Source organism: Pagrus pagrus (genome assembly GCF_965226575.1).
Source record: "Pagrus pagrus genome assembly, chromosome: 3".
NCBI classification, from domain to species: domain Eukaryota; kingdom Metazoa; phylum Chordata; class Actinopteri; order Spariformes; family Sparidae; genus Pagrus; species Pagrus pagrus.
The window spans coordinates 21,295,253-21,315,270 of record NC_140187.1 but is presented as its reverse complement, the minus strand read 5'-3'; the positions used below and the strand labels follow the sequence as shown (position 1 = coordinate 21,315,270).

General features: G+C 39.3%; 1 protein-coding gene across 1 annotated transcript in view; it reads left to right on the top strand.

The window, feature by feature from the left end:
* Nucleotides 1–2,307: 2,307 nt before the first annotated feature.
* The window catches only part of mapkapk2a (MAPK activated protein kinase 2a), a 29,248-nt gene continuing 11,537 nt past the window's right edge, over nt 2,308–20,018 (top strand). The window contains exon 1 of the mRNA XM_084348760.1: nt 2,308–3,164. Coding sequence (XP_084204886.1) covers nt 2,925–3,164 — 240 coding nt within the window. The 5' untranslated portion in view covers nt 2,308–2,924. The remainder of the gene's footprint in view (nt 3,165–20,018) is intronic.

Here is a 20,018-nt window from a genome sequence, read left to right as displayed (position 1 = left end):
TTACAAGAAGTGCTGCATTTAAGTTTCAGCTGGGCCACAGCCAACAAGTCCAAGAAATACACATAGAAGTCAGAAATCAGAATAAACAACACATAATATCAGATGTGTGGGCATATTGATGTGAGATAAGATTGAAATGGAGTAAACCAGCATGAAATTGCTTTGATTTCTGTTGTCACACTGTTGATTTGGGGAAAATGATTGCTGACATTGTACAATTGACCTCTGACAGCGTTCCTTTACAGGCTTATTTCAAGATGAACATTTAGAAAATAAGGTACTATGTCTTTGGAGTCTGGGTATTTATTCACTGTCAGTGGCTAATGTTTAGGCTTCATAACTCACTCAGTCAATGTAATGGTCATCTTGACTTTAAAAGGGGCCTTATGTAGTGTTTGACGGGAAATTCAAACTCAGAATTTTAATGTTTACAATATTAATGAGGTAATAATACAAACTCAAGTATATTTTTCTGCTTTCTATAACTGAATAAACAAGCTGTTCTCAGACAGTATGAATTGGGTTGTCCTGTAAGGTCAGTTTGTTTATTCAGTTTGTTTCAGCCAATGAAGATCTTTCTCTTCTTGTTAAAATGTATTTTCCCAAAACCACACGGTGCACCTTTAAAATACACGACAATTGACTCAAGACATGTGACCAAACATATGAATTATGCTGAATAGTGTTTCTGATTAAACCTGTGACAACTGCTAAAGGAACATTTTGATTCAAATTTAAAGCCAGAAGCAGGTTGTGTCTTTTCCATTTGAATATCCAACTATAATTAAGCATGAATCACAGACATCACCATAGTCACACAGCAATTAAGCAAACGGACATTTTATTTTGGTACCCACTTGAATACAGATTGACAGTCAGCTTAGAGGCGAAAAGACACAAAAAGTTCCATCATTTCGTCTACACATTTACCGTAGCTCTGGGCCTAAGCTACAAGTGAGGACACTTATTTCTTGTCTTTGCTATTTTCCTACTAATTTTGGTGGTTTTAACAACCTCGTGGGAAGTTTATTTCAGCAATTAAACATGAAAACATGGTGGGTGTTTTATATGTTAATGCCAGTATTTTAAGACTACCTTTAGGCCAACAAATAAATACACAAGAGATTCAGAGTTTCACCACCACAACTGTTTTTTGTCTGGGATTGTGTGGAAAGGGCTTTGAGACAGCCCTTCCATGCTGCCACAAACCTTCAGTATGGGGGCTGAAATTCACAGAAAATATTAAAGTTAACAGTTAAATTAACAAAAAATATAAACAAGAGACCATCTTGTGATGAGATCACACCAGCTGTCATGTGCTGACGTTGAAACTCATGAGTCATTACCACATTACTACATGAGTGCTCAGCACTCATGGGTCAGGACACACCCATCTTCAGACTTGGCTTTCATCTAGATCTCAACTACACACCTGTGAAGTTAATGACTGAATCAAAATGAATGTGGGACAGGGACGTAAAGCCTGAGGGGGCCACCACCCTTATTCTGGCCCCCTTGCCAGCCGACGCTGTCACGCTTGGTAAAAAAAATAGAGACTTTCTTTTTGGTGTCTCAGTTGGGGGCCTCAAGAGTACTTGGACTCATAACCCAGTATTTCCAAAATCCTGACTATGACCCACTGGGGCCCCCATATTTGAAAAAAAACACAGCAAAAAGTGCCCTCTTGAATGCCCCTTTGGTAGATACACATCTACCACATCTAACCTACATAAAATTGAATGGTAAATTAACAATTTCATATCTTTTACCACACTTTGAGGTCGATATCTGGGTTTCACTTCATCAATGGAATCTTACCTTCTGGGCTGCCAGCGTTAAAGCCACTAAACTGTAGAAACAAACTAAAAAACTGAAGAGGAAAGCCAATCAAAATGAGGCAGAAATGGTTGAATTTTACCTAGGAAAAGCAGGCTGAAAAACACTGTCGCTCTTTGACCTTGAGGTAAACTGTAAGGACTCCAGTCAGAGATTGTAGGTCTATTTTTGACCCCCCCCCCCCTGCCTTTTAAAACATTGCAAGTGGGTCTCTTGAGCACAGCAGAGGTTTAATCTGCTCACATAGGTGACCAGTGTGGGGATTTAAAGTAAATAAATACATAATGTCCATCCTAACATACAGATTGAAGGAACATAAACACCATGAAAAATAACCAAAACATTCAAACGTTTTGGTTATTTTTATGGTATTGTGGTAATCAGGCCACAGTATCTCTCCTCTCTGTACCTGTGCAGTGTGCCCTCAGCCTCTGCCTCAGGATGTGTGTGTCTGCGGGGCTGTCACGGTCCATGCAGTGGTTTCCTCTGTCGTACTTCTCCTTTAAGCGCAGAAAAAAAACCGCCATGACGTCAGCAGTAAAACCTGCTCCTCCTTGGTGTCTGTCCGTCGGAAAGTGAAGTGTGTTTGGCGTGCTATTGGTATCCGACTTTTCCCCCCTCTGTTGTCTGTCTTTCGTTTGAGTGTTTACTCGTTTTTTTTTTAACTTCACTCGCGAGTTTTTTTCGTCACCGTTTTAGAAACCCCGTCTGGCAGACGATTTATGGGTTGTTTTAGAAAAGTTCCTGAAGTGCTCTTTGAGGAACCGGTGGACGGCGGACACCACCGGAGATGGATAAGCTAACCGATAGCTGAGTTGTTAGCCGAGAATCACGGGTCAAGAGTAGGATCAAGCTAGCATGCTAACAGCTAGCTAACTTAGCATTTTATCGGCTAGCCAAGTGACTTTGTTAACCTGTAACGTCAGAACTGCTGAAGGTTTTTTCCTCGGGCCTGGCTGCTACACACCGAACACTTCGTTACAGGCCAGCTAACCCAGGAAGAAGACGCGGTGTGTGTTTAAAGGAGAGAGCCAGAAAAGTATTGTTGAGAGGCGGCGGTTGTTCGCCTCGTACCCCAGACCAAGAGCATGCTGTCCAACGCACAGAACCAGCCACTGTTTCCCAACCCGGCGGGGCAGCAGAACCCGGCCGGGCAGCAGAACCCCGCGGGCCAGTTCCTCCCCTTCCACGCCAGACCCAACTTACAGATCAAGAAGAACGCCATAACAGATGACTACAAGGTGACCAGCCAGGTGCTGGGGCTGGGCATCAATGGCAAGGTGCTTGAAATCTTCCAGAAGAAGACTGGAGACAAGTATGCGCTGAAGGTAGGTTATATTTTTGTAAACACACTGGTCAGTAAGCAGGAAAGTGACGTCAGAGCAGAACTGAGGTATAACCGGCACATCTGGGCACCCTGGGAGGAAGTGGGGACCCATTTTTACTCTCCAGCTGTGGGTTTGTGGAGCTGTCAGCGTCCAACCTATCTCAATTCATCTTTAAAGGCTTACACAACTGTGAACAAAACAAAAAGACCTGAAAAGACTACTTGATAAGTCGTTTGACAGTGAAAATACCCTCTGAAAAATCCCTGGTTCTGGCTTCTCTGATGTGGATATTAGCTGGTTTTCTTTAATCTTGTACGATAGTGAATTGATTTTGATTTTTATCTTTACATTTTGAGTTGTTGGTAGCTCAAAACATTTAAGGACGTCACCCACAGCTCTTGGAAAATGTTATCAGCATTTCTCACTGTTTTCTGACATTTTATAGATTGCCAGGTTAATATATAACAATATGTAACAATAGATAACAGAGAACAGAGAAAATCATTTGTAGATAAAGGCAACGTGTCTTGGTCATGAGTGAGGGTCTCCCCACCTTTTTAGTTGTTTATCTTCCCTAGGTATGATTACTGGACCAAAAAATGACCAGCTGTTTGCTGATCAGATGTTGGAAAGGTGATCTGTGATTTAAAAACCTGCGTGAGTGGTTCACATGCAAATCATGAATATATTTACATGTGCCTTAGTTCATCTGCGTATCATCCACGTCCACGTAGTGTGTTGAGATAAAAGATGTTCAGCCCACTGTTTGCGGTCCGGCTTGAAATTGAGGTACTCTCCTCTTGTATCCTGTAAATTACTGACTCTGCAGTTAGCAGGAAGTAACCTCCAGAGATCGCTTTCTGTATCGGTCAATGATTGATAAGACAAACGTCACAACAGCTACCCACACATAGGTGCACACACCTTTTATTACTGCATGATAATTCAATCACTTCTTTATCATTATAGAAGTGTGAAGTAGAGTGTACAGTATGTAAAAATAAGTATCACACAAAATCTTCCCCAAGTGATTCACAGCCTGGGAACATCCTGTGTGGCGCTTCAAGCTGAAATTCAGACTAAGTAACTGGGTCACAGCTTTCTGCACGCTAGTGTGTGTATGTTAAACATAAACATACACACACTCTTAATCAAACCTGTTTAATCTAATGTTGTCTGTTGGTGAGCCATGTGTTTGTATGTATAATTAGTATGAAACATACAAGGTCACGTTACACTGTGTATAAAATCATTGTGACTTTCCACAGAGCGTCTGCTACTCTTCAAATTTTGTTAAACAGTGTTAATGTTTAAAACTGTAGAAAGTTGCATCGTGTTGGATAAACTTAGATGTGACACCTGAAGGGAGCTTTTGTCATTACATTTTAGCCCCAGTTTGGCACAGGACACGTAGCAGTATACAAAGCAAAAAGAGAGGCAGTCTGCTAACTCAATATCATAAGCTTCCAACAATTTAATGATAAAATTCTTTGACGTCAAAGGTCTTTGTCAGTCAAACAATTAAACGTTCCAACATGTCTTTAAATCCTTTGCAGATAGCCAAAAACCTAAGATTTCTCCTCTATTTCATCCCTGCTCAAATGTCCAGAGTGTTCAAGGCCACATTAGAACCAGAAGGAAACATGCGTCTCACCAGAAAAAATGTATAATAACAACAATTTTTGTCAAGGACATCAAAATGCGATTGTAGGTTGTCATTCAAGGATGTCATTGGATGCTACCTGGCTGCTGTAAACTGTTGTGTCTGGAAGGAATGGAAATTAATTGAAGTGTAATTGAAGTTTAGATGACATTTCACTGGCTCGCTAAAAAGAGGAAAATTAATAGATTAATGAGGGTATGTGATCGATGATGGTTGACAAGTAAAGTTGATCAACCGATAATGCAGACTGGCGTTTCTGCTGACAGTAACAACTGTCTCACAAAATAGTCTAATGTGGGTCAAATGTGATCCACGTAAAACATTTACATTATGTAGGGTTTTTTTTTAAAAATGTATTCATCAAAATGAAGCATCTGTTGCTGTTAAGATTTACTGTTATATAGACCATACATTTTAGAATGATAAAATCCTAATATTGAATTTAAACTTACATACATGTATGCAGTGCTTCCCTGCCGTAATATCCGCAACCTCCAAGAATATCCTGCAGGTTTAACACCACAAACAGACTTTGCTCAGCCAAGCTTCTTGTAACCTCAATGAACTTTATTTAAAATTCTTGTAAAGACTAGACAAAAACAAACACACCAAAAATGAATGTCAGGCTTAAATGTGGAAGAATGTGTATAGTTTGATGCACAAAATTCACATTTCAAAATTTAATTGGGTGGGACTGGGGCAAAAGTATAGCAAAGGTGTGTGTGAAAAGATGTGTGTTTAGCATTAATGCAACTGAATATTCAGGCTGACAATCGGGTTGCTGTTTGGTAAATTTTAGATTAAGATCACGAGTGCACTGTGAGTGCAGGAATTTAGTGATACTGGTTAGTAGAGGAAGTTTCATTAGTTTCACTTTATGTCCATGCCCTTGTGCCATCCTGCCATGTCCCTTTTTGTACAAGATATGAACTCATTCCTAAGTCTAAGCCAGAATGAAATACTGACAACGATGGTGAGCTTTACTAAGATTACAAGTTGACAAAGTTAAGCTTAGCTCAGGTGGAAAAGGTGGCATTTATAAAAAATAAAATAAAGATACAGTAAAAACTGATAAAGACAGAGTTAAAAACAAAATAAAACAAACAAAAAGGGTGACTTGATGTGCGTGGATAGAGGTGAATTCAAAACCACAATTCCTGTCTTGAGAGGGACGCAGCAGAGAAATTCCCTGATGCATCCGACCTACAGTCAAGTTACTGGGAATTATGCCCAAAACTTAGAAAACAACAGAACGGCAGCAAAGAATGTGGGGTAAATATTTAAGTGTTTGAGCTTCTGGACAGATGGCATCTCTGAGCTCCCTCTCTGATGTCAGAGCTGGGAATTGTCTCTATATGTCAGATAACTGCATATGTATAAATGCACCCACACCACAAACCTGATGATTTGATTGGGCAAAGCTACTATATACTTCTTTCAACCCCCTCCTATTACCCCCATGGCTCTTAAAACGTGTTGGACTTGACATGGCGTATAATCTGCGAGCTTTACTGATATATCTCTTGCTGTTCAAAGACAGACTGTAGCTAAATGTATTGACGCCTTCACTGAATGAACTAATGAACTAATGTCCTTGTTGTTCTCTTCATTTACGTTAGCTGAGTCAGCCCCATCTCATCTATTGTATTCATTAGGGTCCGCAGTAGACGCCAGAACCAGGAATCTGCCAGCCTGGCCCAAGGTGACATCACCTTGTAAAACTTTCACCTGTCTCTTGAACCAAGTTTTGTGCTAACAGTGCAGCAGAATAATTTGTAACTTGGAACGTCCGTGTTTGTGGGAGAGAGACTGTGGCAGAGAGACCCTCATGTCTCATAGTGTATGCTTATTATAACCTGTCGCAGGGGATCGATACCTTTTGACTTTGTGGCTTTTGTCTGAGACAAAGCTGTACGGTCCCTACTGTGTTGATTGGTCTGCCTTTAAAGTGTCCTGCCACACGCACACTCTCAAAGGGTGTGAGGCATCTGCAGATATCGTCTTACAGTGACTACATTTATATGCATGTGAGAAACCAGGTTACCTGGAGCAATCAGGTTAAGTCCACATCCTGACTGAAAATAGCATACAAAAAATAAATACAAAAGCGTGTGTTTTTGTGGCCCTGTTGCTACATTATATGCATATATAGTCCAGTTTGAACTATATGTGTATAAGTTTGAAGGCTTACCAGATGCCAAATCACTGCATGATTTTGCACCTTTCATTTTGGATCTTCTCGGCAGTAGTTTTGGGTGGCAGACAAAACAGTAGAACAGTAGAGGTATGCAGGTCACGTTACAAGGTATTCTACCTTGGATCTGCACTTGAACGCAACACACCGTTGATGGATAATGTTGCATCGTGTTGAGCACTGTGTGTGGTCAACTTTTTTCGCCAGACAGCACTGCATTTTTTTGTGACAACCCTCAGTGTCAGGACCCCCCACTTTGCCAACACAGTGGTCCCATTGCAGTAAATGAGGAGGCTGCAAATATCAATGCAAAAAGGTAGCTGAGGAAGGTGGAGAAGACATTGGGTTGTTTAGTTTTGCAAATATTTGGGCTCAGGAAAGATAAATGATGTATTGCAAAACATGTTCTCTCTCTTTTTGTCTCTTTCGCCCATGCCTTGCATTAGTCTGCGGAGGTACCTGTTGAATAACAGCTTAAAGGGAGATTTGCAAGACTTTTTCATTACAGCAACATGAGCTGTGATTGTGCATGGAGCATTACTTGAACATTATGACTGAACTGTCAAGTTAAAGGGGAATTGCCGTTTTTTACAACCTGGACCTTATTTCTAGCATAAAAATATGATCATTTACTCACCCAGATAACTTTGGTGTCATTTGGAGTCGTTTGGACGAAATTAGATCCAGTGGAGCGCCGCGTATATCCATATAATGCGAGTGATCCGGGCACCAAAGCGCAGCCTCTATATAACGCATTATCTGCCGCGAAACTAGTTCATTTCACCAATATTTTGTGATGATACGCTAGTGCTATTCCCCTCTGAGTCCGGGGTTGCCTGTTATCAACATCCGGGGTCTGTAGGTTGACCTACTAACCTCTGACCTGGATGATGTCATCTTTGAGCGCCGCGCGCAGCCACAGCACAGCCACTCTGCAGCGGTCGGCTCGTTTAGCTGCAATTTGGCACTGCTATGGTTCATTACTGCGTATTTCCAAATTGTCCCAACAAAATGACCAATTGGACGAAGTTCAGCTTCCACAGGCTTCCTCTCCGTAACCTGGACTTACTCAAGCTCTGGCTAGTTGCGCTGAAAATGGACCCAAATACTCAAGTGGAAGCAACCTACAGACCCTGGATGTTGATACCAGGTTGTAAAAAAACGGCAATTCCCCTTTAAGTTGGAAATGAATACTGAGTAAACCTCTGTGATGAGATGCAGTGGTGTTATTTTTTTGTCATCATGCACTACTTGATGACAAAGCATTTACACCAGGGTCCGTTGACCCTGCAGTAGACCCTGGTTTTATCATCTCGGCTCACCTTTGATTTTAACGTAAGACCTGGGTGAACGTGCTAAATTCCGCAATGCACAGTGATGGTGCGTTTTCAACATCCGGTGGTGGCGTGTAAATAAGGAAGGAATTTGGGACGTGTTACAACTTTTTCCGGCGCATATGGGAGTAATCACAGAGGCTGCCTTGCCTGTGGGTAGTGGTTAATAGGGTCAATAGGCAATTCTTAGTGGGTTGACCGGGGTTTAAAAAACCTGCGTAGACCCACTAATTTTGGTGGAAAAGAGGTATTATGCAGTTGGACCTCCTAGTGTTTGTACATTGGTCCCACAGCTACCGTAAAAACTATCTGTCTCTAAATTCTAAATCATTTTTTCATGTCCTTTACACCTCTACTCTGTAGTGCGACCACAGTTCTCATTTTGCTCCATGTGTCTTAATTATGTGAACAAGCTGCTGTTAAGACTTATAAACTTAAAGTTTTAGTCAGGCTTTGAACTTGAATACTTGGATGTAATTAAGCATATTGCTCATCTTATCCTTATCCCTTACCTCAATTAAGAAAAAGTCCCTTGTTTTCATGATGTAGTTACTGTGAAAATCTAACAATAACCAGCTTACTGTACATGTAAAGCTAATCAACAGGCAAAGAAGTTGCAGTGATACTGCCTTACAAACAAACACATGTTGAAGTGATGACTAAACAAGATGTTTAAAAAACAAATTCTAGTCTTTGTTTAAGAGTAAAGGTTTACCACTGACTCCTTAAGCCTGTTTCTGCTTCATCCAGAAAGGAACTCAGTGAAATGTGTGTCGTTAAGGTGATGTAATATTAAACAGAATGACCAAATTCTTTGGCCACATTTTGTGAGTCGTTGAAGTTGCGCTTCCTGAAATTTGGAAAGATGTGGAAGTCACTATGGTGAAGTAAACACACCTGTCAGGGGTTGGCTGAGAAAAGAGGAACTGGAACCATTAACCAGTTCCAGTGGAGGATTTTGTTCATGTTAGTTGGATTTCTAAAATTTCCTGTTGCACTACTAGAGAACAGAATAATCCAATGAAAATGTCAGCATGTCTGATCAAAGGTTACAAGGAAGATACAGAGGAAGAGCCAGGCCCATGCTTTAATCATGAGATCGTGTGACAAAGGAAGGAAAAGGAGGGAGGGAGGAAGGAAGAGGTTCTCTCTCTGGTGGCCCTCTTTGACTTCTTTCTCTTCTAACTTTACTTTTCATAAGATGCCTTTTGTTCATTGCTCTAAGTGTACCTACTCATTATTTCACTATGCCACTGATTACCCACTTGAGCAAGATCCAAATTCCCCCTGCTTTCATCACAAAATTCATTGATAATCAGTCATCTCACCCTGTTGTGGAAAGTAAGTTTTTGCCTCACTAATGTGGTCTTTGCCACTTGTGTAACCAGTTATCTCTGCTACGCTTGTACTTACACCCTCATGAGAAATGCTCCCACTCAGAATTTTATTACATAATGCCCTTTACCCGTTTTCATTTGGTGTGCAATCAGATGTAAAAGATGTTGGTAGGTGACCAATGGGTTTTTTGACCTAAAAATACTGGCAATACTAGTGGCAGTTTATATGTTACAAACTTATGTTCCACTATTGAGAACTTTAGGTACAGCATTTAGATAGAAGAGAAAGTACTTTTGAACAACTGCCCTACTCTAAAGCGAAATATGTAACTCTTCTATATCTCAATAAGACCAAGATGCATTTCCACACCTTTTCTGCAGGGTACGGAAGCTCCATGTGGAGATCAGTTGCAAATTAGTATCGTATAGTAGTATAGTATCGGTATCGTTTAGCCGTTGGGGTGTTTTCAAGCAAAATGCCAAAATTTGCACCCTCTCAAATGCGACGATTTGATGCTTTTCCTTGTCATGTGAGTGATTGAACTGAATCTTTGGGGTTTTGACAACTGGATGTTGGAAATTCTAACTTTTTTTTCTGATATTTTCCAGACAAAATGATTATTTGGGGAAAATAATTAGTTGATTATCCAATGATAATGTAAATAAACATCGGTTACAGAATGTCTAACATTGTACTTCACTATGTTTAATGGATTTAAGGCTACTATGGATTAGCGTGTTCCTTGCCACCTGCCCTGAGGACAAGTCTTAAAGTTCATACACTTATCGAAGTTTGTATTTGAACCAAAGACCACAAATATGATTTTCCAAATTACAAAACACTTTGGTCAACTGGAACTTCTACATGGATGTGGTATGAAGCTGAAATAAAATCAGTAATTGTCCTTAAGACTTTCACTACAGTTTTCATATGTGAATGTCTGAACAAGGAGTGCCACATTGATTGGCTAGGTGTTACACAACCATGTCTTAGTGTCTGTTTATAGAGGAAAGTTTGCCTTATCTTCAGTGACTGGACTACTTATTTGTTATTTGGCGCACAGTTACAGCCATATACAGACTGAGACCATCAAGCCATTTTACTTATGTGTTTTCGTCTTCTTTCTGTATTTCTTCTGTTGTCCAGTGGTTGCAGTGCTTATAGTTGGTACATGTTGGACTGGCTATAATTAAATGACCAGTGAATTATTATTATACTATTACAGCTTGTCAGGTCTGTATTTTTTAAATTGTTATGACAAGACTGTGACAAATCACTTTCTGCCATAAGATCTTATTTCTCCCTTCAGATTACTGTGAAAATATTTGTGACATTTGTCACAAACAAACAGATTAGCTGACGTTAAAGCTCCTTTGACAAACATTTATCTTGGTGTTGTAAGCTCCTTTGACTTAATATGAGTTACTGGATTGCAATTTATATCGTCTGTGATTGGGTGCAGTTAGCCACCCACCCCCACCTCGACCTTTTCTCTCTCTGTTACCTCCCTGTTTTGCTGGGTGTAGTGTATTTGGAAGGATGTGGTATTGTGGTTGTGATAGATGGACCCAGAACTAGCCAGCCAACTATATCTGTGATACAGAGTAGTTTCCAAGCGGATGCAGCACTCTGTCATACTCTGTCACACTTATTTATGAATGGTTGAGAATACTTCCTTAATGGGTTTAAAAAGACATAACTACAGTATATTATCATGATTTTATATATGGTGGACAGCAACTCCAGCTTTTTTTTTGTTTGTATGTTTTTTTTGCCTGGGTCTCATGATCTGTTCCTTTATAAGGAAGCAATGTGCTGAATGGTGTTAACGGTTAAGGGAAGTGAAAGTTTTTCTCTCTTCCAAAGTTCATTCATTTAACATGCTACACTCCTGTTGCTCTTGTATGAACATTAGACTGCAAAAGTAAGCTAATTTGAAGCAAAATTTGATGGTTGGTGCATAGAAAAGCGAGCAAATCCTCACTTTTTGGCAGCTGTGGTCAGCAAAAGTTTGATGTTTTCTCTGTGTGATCAAAACTTGATCATTGAAATTGTCCTTTGATCACCTAATTGATTTAGTTGGTTGTATGAAAAACAGACGTGTCCTTAGCTTCTAAGATTGTGGAAAAGACAATTGAACACATTTTTACATGAAAGAAATAGTTTGACATTTTGGGAAAAAAGCTCACTTGCTTTCTTTCCCAGAGTTAGATGAGACAATATTACATATGGTATGACGGACCTTTACCAATTAAACTTGTTTTATCTTGTTTGTTTAATCAGGACAAAAACTGAAGTGTGAAAATGACAAATTTATGAGTCAGCCTAGTAGCCTCCTGAACTCTTACCTGGTTGCCTGGTAGATGTAACAGACCAGTTGTATTTAGTCTGTCTGAAAACATACTATGTAAATCTGTACTTGTACACAGACACACGACTAATCAAAAGGCCAAATCTCTGTGTGAACCCCCTGTCATTTCAATGCAGCTGATAACAAACCAGTCTGCTTGTATTTATTGCAGTAAAGCCACTAGCATTATCTGTTGCATCGGGCCTGTAGGGGATTCACACCATGAATCATAAGGTGTCAAAAGGGAGAAGTTAGTGAAGTCAGCTCAAAGGGACAGAGATAGGTAAAGGCTGTCAAAAATATGACAAACGCCTTTAGTCTCTACTCTCCAGTTCACTTATGTAGTTAATTATGTTCATCTGTCTTTGTCTCTCTGCTGTTTCTCTGAAAAGACCCTACTCCATCTTCTTCTTTGTTTTCAAGCAAATCTTCCAGCCTTTGTCAGGAAGTGAGACAGCTGTTTCTGTGTCATACAGATGTCACACTCTCATTTCCACTCCCCTGTCAGACACTCATTTTTTAAGAATGTATGTTGTGTGCCAGGACACCTGCTGGCTGAAGATACTCACCTGCAAACTAGACATCTGTCTGTCTTGAGAGCTAGGACTCACAAAACTTGAACAGATCTTGTTTCTGACAGGATATTTTCAAAGCATGCAGTGGTCATTTATAATACAATGATTTTGTGTCTCTAAGGTGTGTTCAAATGGCTGGGAACTAAATTTTACCTAGGATTAGTGGCACAACTAATAACTGGAGTGTTTTTGTAGGAGCGTAAGCACCACCTGTGCTGTATGTGTGGAGAGTAGCTGTTTGTGTTTGTGTAGGCTGAGACTGACTGACATCAGAACTTACCAGAAACTTCAGTCCCTCCCCTCTCACTCCATTTTCCTTTTGTTTCTGTATGTTCATGAAGTGAAATCAGGGTTGTTCTATATTTATCTAACAGTGTGCTGTTACAGCAAGGAAAGCACTGCCACTGCAAGAGAAATAAAGCGGAATTTAATGGCAATGATTATACCATAATAAGATTTAAAAGCATTTGTAAAACTAGAAGCTCAACTAGAAACAAATTTTGGATCAGTAGGGCAATAAATACTATCAGAAAATTGAATTACTGGCCAAAGCACATAGCATGCATAGAATCATAGAGGACATGCAGGATACCTAATATGCATAGACTAGTTCAGGTTGAATTTAAATCTTTGCATCAGCTATAAATGAAATCTTGCCCCCTCAAAAATTCCATTCATGTTAAATTTTTGCACTGTCTAACCTCATCATTTTGCACCCACGTGCAACAGTTTCACTACAGGGGCCTGATTGGCACAACTGAACACACAGATATCATGTTAGCCAAGGTCACAATTACATTTTAATTTCAGTAATCGAACCAGACAAAAGTTGCAGTTGTTTGTGTACATTACTGACACACACAATGTGATTGATTCACAGTATACACACACTCACATATGTATATGTGGAGGTCTTGTGAGGCCTAGCAGATGTCTTTAATCAGATCAGTTCGCATTGACACACACATACAGTGATACCTCATCTGGTAGGTTGTTGTTTAACCCTTTTTGTCACGTTAAGAGGCTTTTCTGATTGAGCCAAGCTTAACCTGTCACCCCACTATAATCTCTATCCTCAGAGTTTCGATGCCCTATCACCCTCTGTGTGATTGTTGTTTTTTGTTTTTTTCTAGTTTTACTACATCAACCCTGGACTTTTCCTTGGCTCACGAGTGGCAGGTGGAGGATGGGTGCTCCTTCAGCTTACCCCCATCCCCATCCCGCCTCCCCCTGTCCTGCCCCGGGCTTGGGAGCTTTTGTGTTTCCTAGAGGAAGCGTATTGTGTGCCCATCTGCCCCCCTTGTCTCCCTCCTTCTCCACAAGCTTCACTGTTTAGCCTCAAAGGGCCAACAGCAGATGGGGGCCATGCAGTCACACTAGCACCAGCAGAGAGGTGACGGGGGTGTGTTTCTCGTGTGCGTATACGATTGCGCATGTGTTGAGTCGACAGTGTGAAGTCTTTGTTTGTGGAGGGAAGTCTGCTAAATTTAGATGCGCTAATATTGGTTCCGACACATGATTCTTGTTTCCAGTGAATGCAAGCACATATATCTATCTTTTAGTTCTTCTTTGACATCAGGGTCACAAATGAATCTCCAAACATAAACCGTCCCGTGTGTAACTCAGCAAATCCAAAATTAATACGATACAGTTACTTATTAGTCACACGTCTATTTAGACAGTATTACAGTTGGTTCAGAGACCACAAGGCTATTAGCTAGCAATGATTAGGAGTCAATAGCATTGCATTGATTGATTGGAAGCCACTTTGAATCAAATGATACTCAACGAAAGCATGTTGATTTATGGCCTTAATTCATGAGTCAAAGAAACCCAATGTGCAATTAGACATCTGAACAGTATTTTTGCCATTGCTACCCATCCTTCTAACCACACAGATGTTTAAGGGAGTTTGTCTGGGTACCTACCCCCACATGGACCTGATGTGGTGCTGTTGACTACTTCAAGTGTTGAACAAATATGAGCCTGTGATAGCAAGCTATGAGGTAGAGCAATTACAGACCTTTTAGAGGAGAAAAATTGACATGAACTTTGGTGAGTCATTGGATGCATCAGAGATTTGTATATCTGCAATGAGCAAAAGTCTGATTTTAGAATTTTCCTTTGAATTATTTCATGGTGCATCTGTGGTTTTGACCAGTGTGCTGAAACATGTTTTTTTTGCCTAAGGCTAGACGCTCTGGAGATGATACCAGCTGCATGTTTTTATACTGACATTTTACCCTAATGCCTGAGAGAGACGTGGAAATGTCTACACTGGTGTTTAATCGCTCTGTCGCCAAAATTTGAAGGCAATATAATAAAACTGGCAATTTGTCATTTCTCGAAATAAGATTTCGATAAAGATGTTTCCTGAAATAGATGAAGCGCAAAAATAGTCTGACAGCATTGATCCTAAAAATCAATTGACTCAATCAATAACCCAAATGACTGAGAAAAGAATGCGATCTGGGGCGGAAAGTATAAACCGTATGCTGTCCAGGAGAAGCATATTCAGAAGAAAGGACTACTACTACATACCAGATTGAGATAAAACAAACAGTATGCTATTGTTGGTCCATTATTATTAAATTAATTTTGTATCAAAAGTTAAACTGAGCCTCTTTTTTATATTTTAATCAATTTTACATATGCCTGTGTGACTATATAAATTTAGGTTTTGTAAGTGTGATGATGATGGATTTAGCATACTTTGAATAGGTCCAACTAAACAGAATGATTATCTTTTCAGTTAAAAAATATGTTGTTATAGTGGATTATCACATTTAGATTTTATGATTTTAAAAATAATTTTAAATGACCTATTTCTTTAAAAAACTTTTTTTAAATAATCATACGCCAACTAGTGGCACTTGAAGTTATGTCAAAACATCACAGAGGGTGAAAGTGTGACTGGATCACAGTCCTTCAGGTCCGTCCTATGCCTCCTTTGTTTGTGTCCATAAGGTCACGTGTTTATTTGAGTTTTTTTCAGTCCGCTGTGACGCAGAAAGTAAAGACCCGCCCTTGTTTGTTTTGTCCCAAAGGGTGGTTGAACTGTGCTGCTGTGTGTTCACTGTTGAGATAAAGCAGAGTAATACTCAACTACGCCATGCCAACTCTTCCTGGTAACAAAGACAGTCACTTATTATTGGTCAGTCACTCGCCCCTCAAACCATTGGTTTTAATGTCAATTAAGCTATTATGCAACATGCCAGTGCATAAGTAGAAACCTCATTTATTGATTAAATATTAAGTAAAACGGGATGTTCTGACTCAGATTAGAAGTATGTGTGTTAGACTGAAGCCTCATCGACGAAAGACGAAAGTACAAATCTGGAAGTAATCTTTTGTCTGTGAAATCTTGTCTTTCTTGTCTGTCCACCTGTCTTATCATTCATGGGTAGTTAATTTCCTTTTTTGGTAATTTCCTGTCATAGTTTTTTCCTTTCTCTGTTGATCACCCAGAGGGGAAGTTCAGGTGTTAACAGCTGCACAAGGACAGAAATTACTACAAAATAAAGTATTCGGTCACATCCAAAGAGCAAACAGTATCTATTTTACTTCTTCGAGATGCAGAGCTTATTGTCACTAGTTGTCATAATATCAAACCTTGAGAACAAACATGGATACCAACATAAGGACAGTAACACTTTGGTGGCTTTTTGAGATAAAAAAAAATGCTGTTCATAAGCTGACTGTCTCAACTTGGTAGCTGATCAGTGTTGCCTGTTGTGAACTCCGTAAACCAAATGTAGCCAAAGCGATAAAGCATTCAAAACATCTGGTATTCAAGAGTGACAGACGGGAACAAAGAGTTGACCCTTTTTGTAGCCCTTTATATAAATGTAAAAACAAAGCATGTGAAAATAAACTTGGCTGGACTTTACATGTGCTTGAGTTTCACACTGCTGTGAGAGAGGCTGGAGAATTGAGGCGTCGGTCTTTTAAACTTAAAGACTTAAAAATGCTCTTTGCTTCATTAAAAGAGCTGTAAAGTGTCATTCACTCGCCTTGAAATGGAATAATTGTCATGAAAATTTGGAATTGGGTCAGAGCAACAGTGAAAATCACTTGCATCAAATATTAATGTAGTGAAGATGAAGTTAGTTTATAGCAGAAGCTTCAATAACCTAAGAACTTTGTTTTATTTGTAGTTTTACTGTCGATCCTGCTGGCTTAATTTTAGGCTTCATAAAGGTCTGCTGAAACTCTGAAGCTGAGGTTAGGAGTCTGAAGTTAATACTTCAGATGTAAATATGCTAGTCAAAAACATGTCCCTCTCCTTGCCTTGTTTTACTTTTATATTGGAAAGATAACACTGATCAATCATAGTGATCAATACTCCTATATATAGCCGCAGCCAGTATTCTTTCAAAAATGTTCAAGAGTACTCTGATGTATAGGTCAGAATTGTTTGTTCTCTCAAATTGGGGCTGCAAAGTTAATCGAAATACAATCACAATATCCAAATCGCAACTGCTTACATTTTTAAATAAAGGTAAAATGTGTCTAAACAGAATTATAATGAAGTACTTTAATGCTGCAGAGATGCCCTGGTCCTAAAATCTTGTTCTCTAGATGTTAGAAAACATGTTTTTTTCGTACAAAAGTCAACAAATATCAAACCATGACTTTAATAGTTTTTTCAGTGAAAATAGAAAATTGTGATCCAAAAATGATCATTCCCACTAGTCTGGAGTCATATTACAATCATAATATCTTTCAAAATAATTGCTTGAAAAGCAATAATCTCACAGATGTATCCTAATGTGGCCTGTCTGTTTTGAGCTGAGCAGTTATGATAATGCGCTGCTTTAATCTCAATATATTTTTCAATAACTTGTTGTTCACATTCACATCGATGTCATCTATTTGCGTTTAAGTTAAATTTAAACAAACAGGCTGTAGCCGTATTTGTTTGTTTTATATTAGAACAGGTACACAAACACAAATGAGAACAGAGAACTTGAGGGTTTTATGTCTTGTGTTGACTTTCTAGTTTCAGCTAAAGTGGGTTTGAGGTCAGGTACTTTGTAGGTTGAAGTGTGTCCTGGTTGAACTGGGTGGAGTGCTTTCAGTCAACTGAGTAGAAGAACATGATCTGACAATAACTGGTGCTGGGTAGAGGAGTCGGCCCAGAACAGTCATTTGCATTTACATGGACAACCAGGCTACAGGGCTTTCTGCAGTCACCTGATTTCTTAAATAATGTGTTGTAAAAAAACCTGGTTTCTGTAATCGAGGTCAGGAAAACCCATAGATTTACAATAGGACTAGATACTGGACCCAAAGAGGGCGTTTATTCAGTCTAATGAAAATTGCTTGCTCAGTATGTACTGCAAAAAAGTTTCTAGCTTCTAGGTTTAATTCCCGACGTGCGACCCAGTGAATATAAGCGGTAGTGTTTCTACTGCTGGCCCTGCCCACAAGTTCCTGTTCTGCCCATAGAGTTCACATTATGATGATGTCACATATTTTTGAGTCGCTTTTCTCCTCTCAAGGAGAGGTTTACATGTATAAAACCTTCGAAATCGGTAATAGAGTCATTATTGGCCTTATTTGTCATTTGAGGTGTCCTGACTAAAATTTTACAGATGTCTGGCCACTGGGCAAAAAAAGAAGCAAGGCTGTGCAGTACGGTCATATCCAGGTCTAGATAATACCTTCATTGGGAAACCTGCTATTCCCAGTTAGATTTCTCCTTGAGAAAAACGATTTTTCTGCTGTATACGCAGGGTTTTAGCCTCTAGAATTTGAGTATTAACTTATGTTGCACCACTGAGCATTTGATTCAGAGTCCTCTTACTGCGCTGTTAGCCCACCGCACACACACATAACAAACAAAATCAGGAAGCAGTATCTTTTTCACTAATACAGTTTTGATTAAATAAAAAAGTAATTCTTTCAAAAATGAGGTTGGAGGTTTGCCAGAACTCTCATATTACTGACCTGCTGCATCACAGTAACCAGGCTACAACACTGTACTGTGTGTATTGTGCAATTTTTTTGTGTAACCTGACAGTCTTGTGTGCCAGGTCAGACAGCAGTCTGGAGAGTCTGTCTCTCCCGACTCTTATTGCCCGCTGGAACGAAGCCCACTGTTGTGTTGTGATCGTGGGCATGGCTGGAATGTAATCCAGCATGAGATGGACAGACGATGGCTCATTGTCGAAGCTACAGAAGGCCAAATTCTTTCCATTGACTGACAAGGATATTTTAGGGTTTTACTTGCACTATTGTATATCCTATAATTAAATCTGTAAACAAACACTAGCGCTTATTTAACTTTATATTTAACTTTTACTTTAAGCAGTTGTATGATTGAAAAGTTGTAAAAAATCACTTTCTTCATACTTGGTGTCAAAATTCTGGTTTCTTTTGTGTTTTGATATGTAGTTTAGGAAAGAAAACCTCTGGCTGCTGCTTTCTGCTGGTGATCTAAACAACACCAAAAAATAGGGAAAACATTTTACAAAAAAATATATGGAAAATTGCATGCCAGATTCGTTGCATTATAGTTTTTCAATTCAGATACAATCTCATTTCAGTCTTGTTTTTAAGGTTTAGCTGTGTAATCAATGCTGCCTCCTGATGATTATCTTGTATTTACTCTTTGAGACGGGCTGGAGCTAATGGTTCAGATGTTCAAGCCTACATTTGACCGAGCCACTCTTTTTACTACTGAAAAGGAGTCTGCTAGTTTCCCGTAACAGTCTACATGGCATTAGCTGTGTTATTTACAACTGGCAATAATTCGTGACCCTGTCATGAGTAAGTTCTTCTGCTTACTGAAAAGGGGTACCAATTTGAAAACTCATTCTTAGTAACTTGTTGACTGTTTTTACTGACATGAACATTATTAGGTATCGAATTTTGTAATTATGTTATATACATGTCATACATGCCCTAAACATGTCCTAAGCTGTCATTTGTATAAATGACAGCTTAAACATTTATTTGTATAAAAGACAGCTTACCCCCTGCATATTAATGGCTGGTTTTGTGCACAGAATGTCTGTAGTTATAGTCAAGATATGGCATGAAATCCTTGCTTATTCTGTTTTGTCTCATGACCTTAAAGGAAAAAAAAACCTTGCAGCTCAAAGTGCTTCACCAAAAAAAAAGAAAAAGAAAAGGAGCAAATAGGGATTATGGCGAAATATAAAATTAAATGTGTATTCAATAATCATACCTCTTACATCAAACAAAGAAATTGATTTGTGTGCACCCTCGGATCATATTTTATAGAAAAGACAGCTGTGGAAATGACTGTCCTAAGATGACCACGGCTTTATGTTGATGAATATAATAATTTTAGATTCTACTGGGGTAATAAACAATGTGCACACCTGAAAATTGCTTGTTTAAAATTCAGTATTGCAAGAAGCGGGATGCTG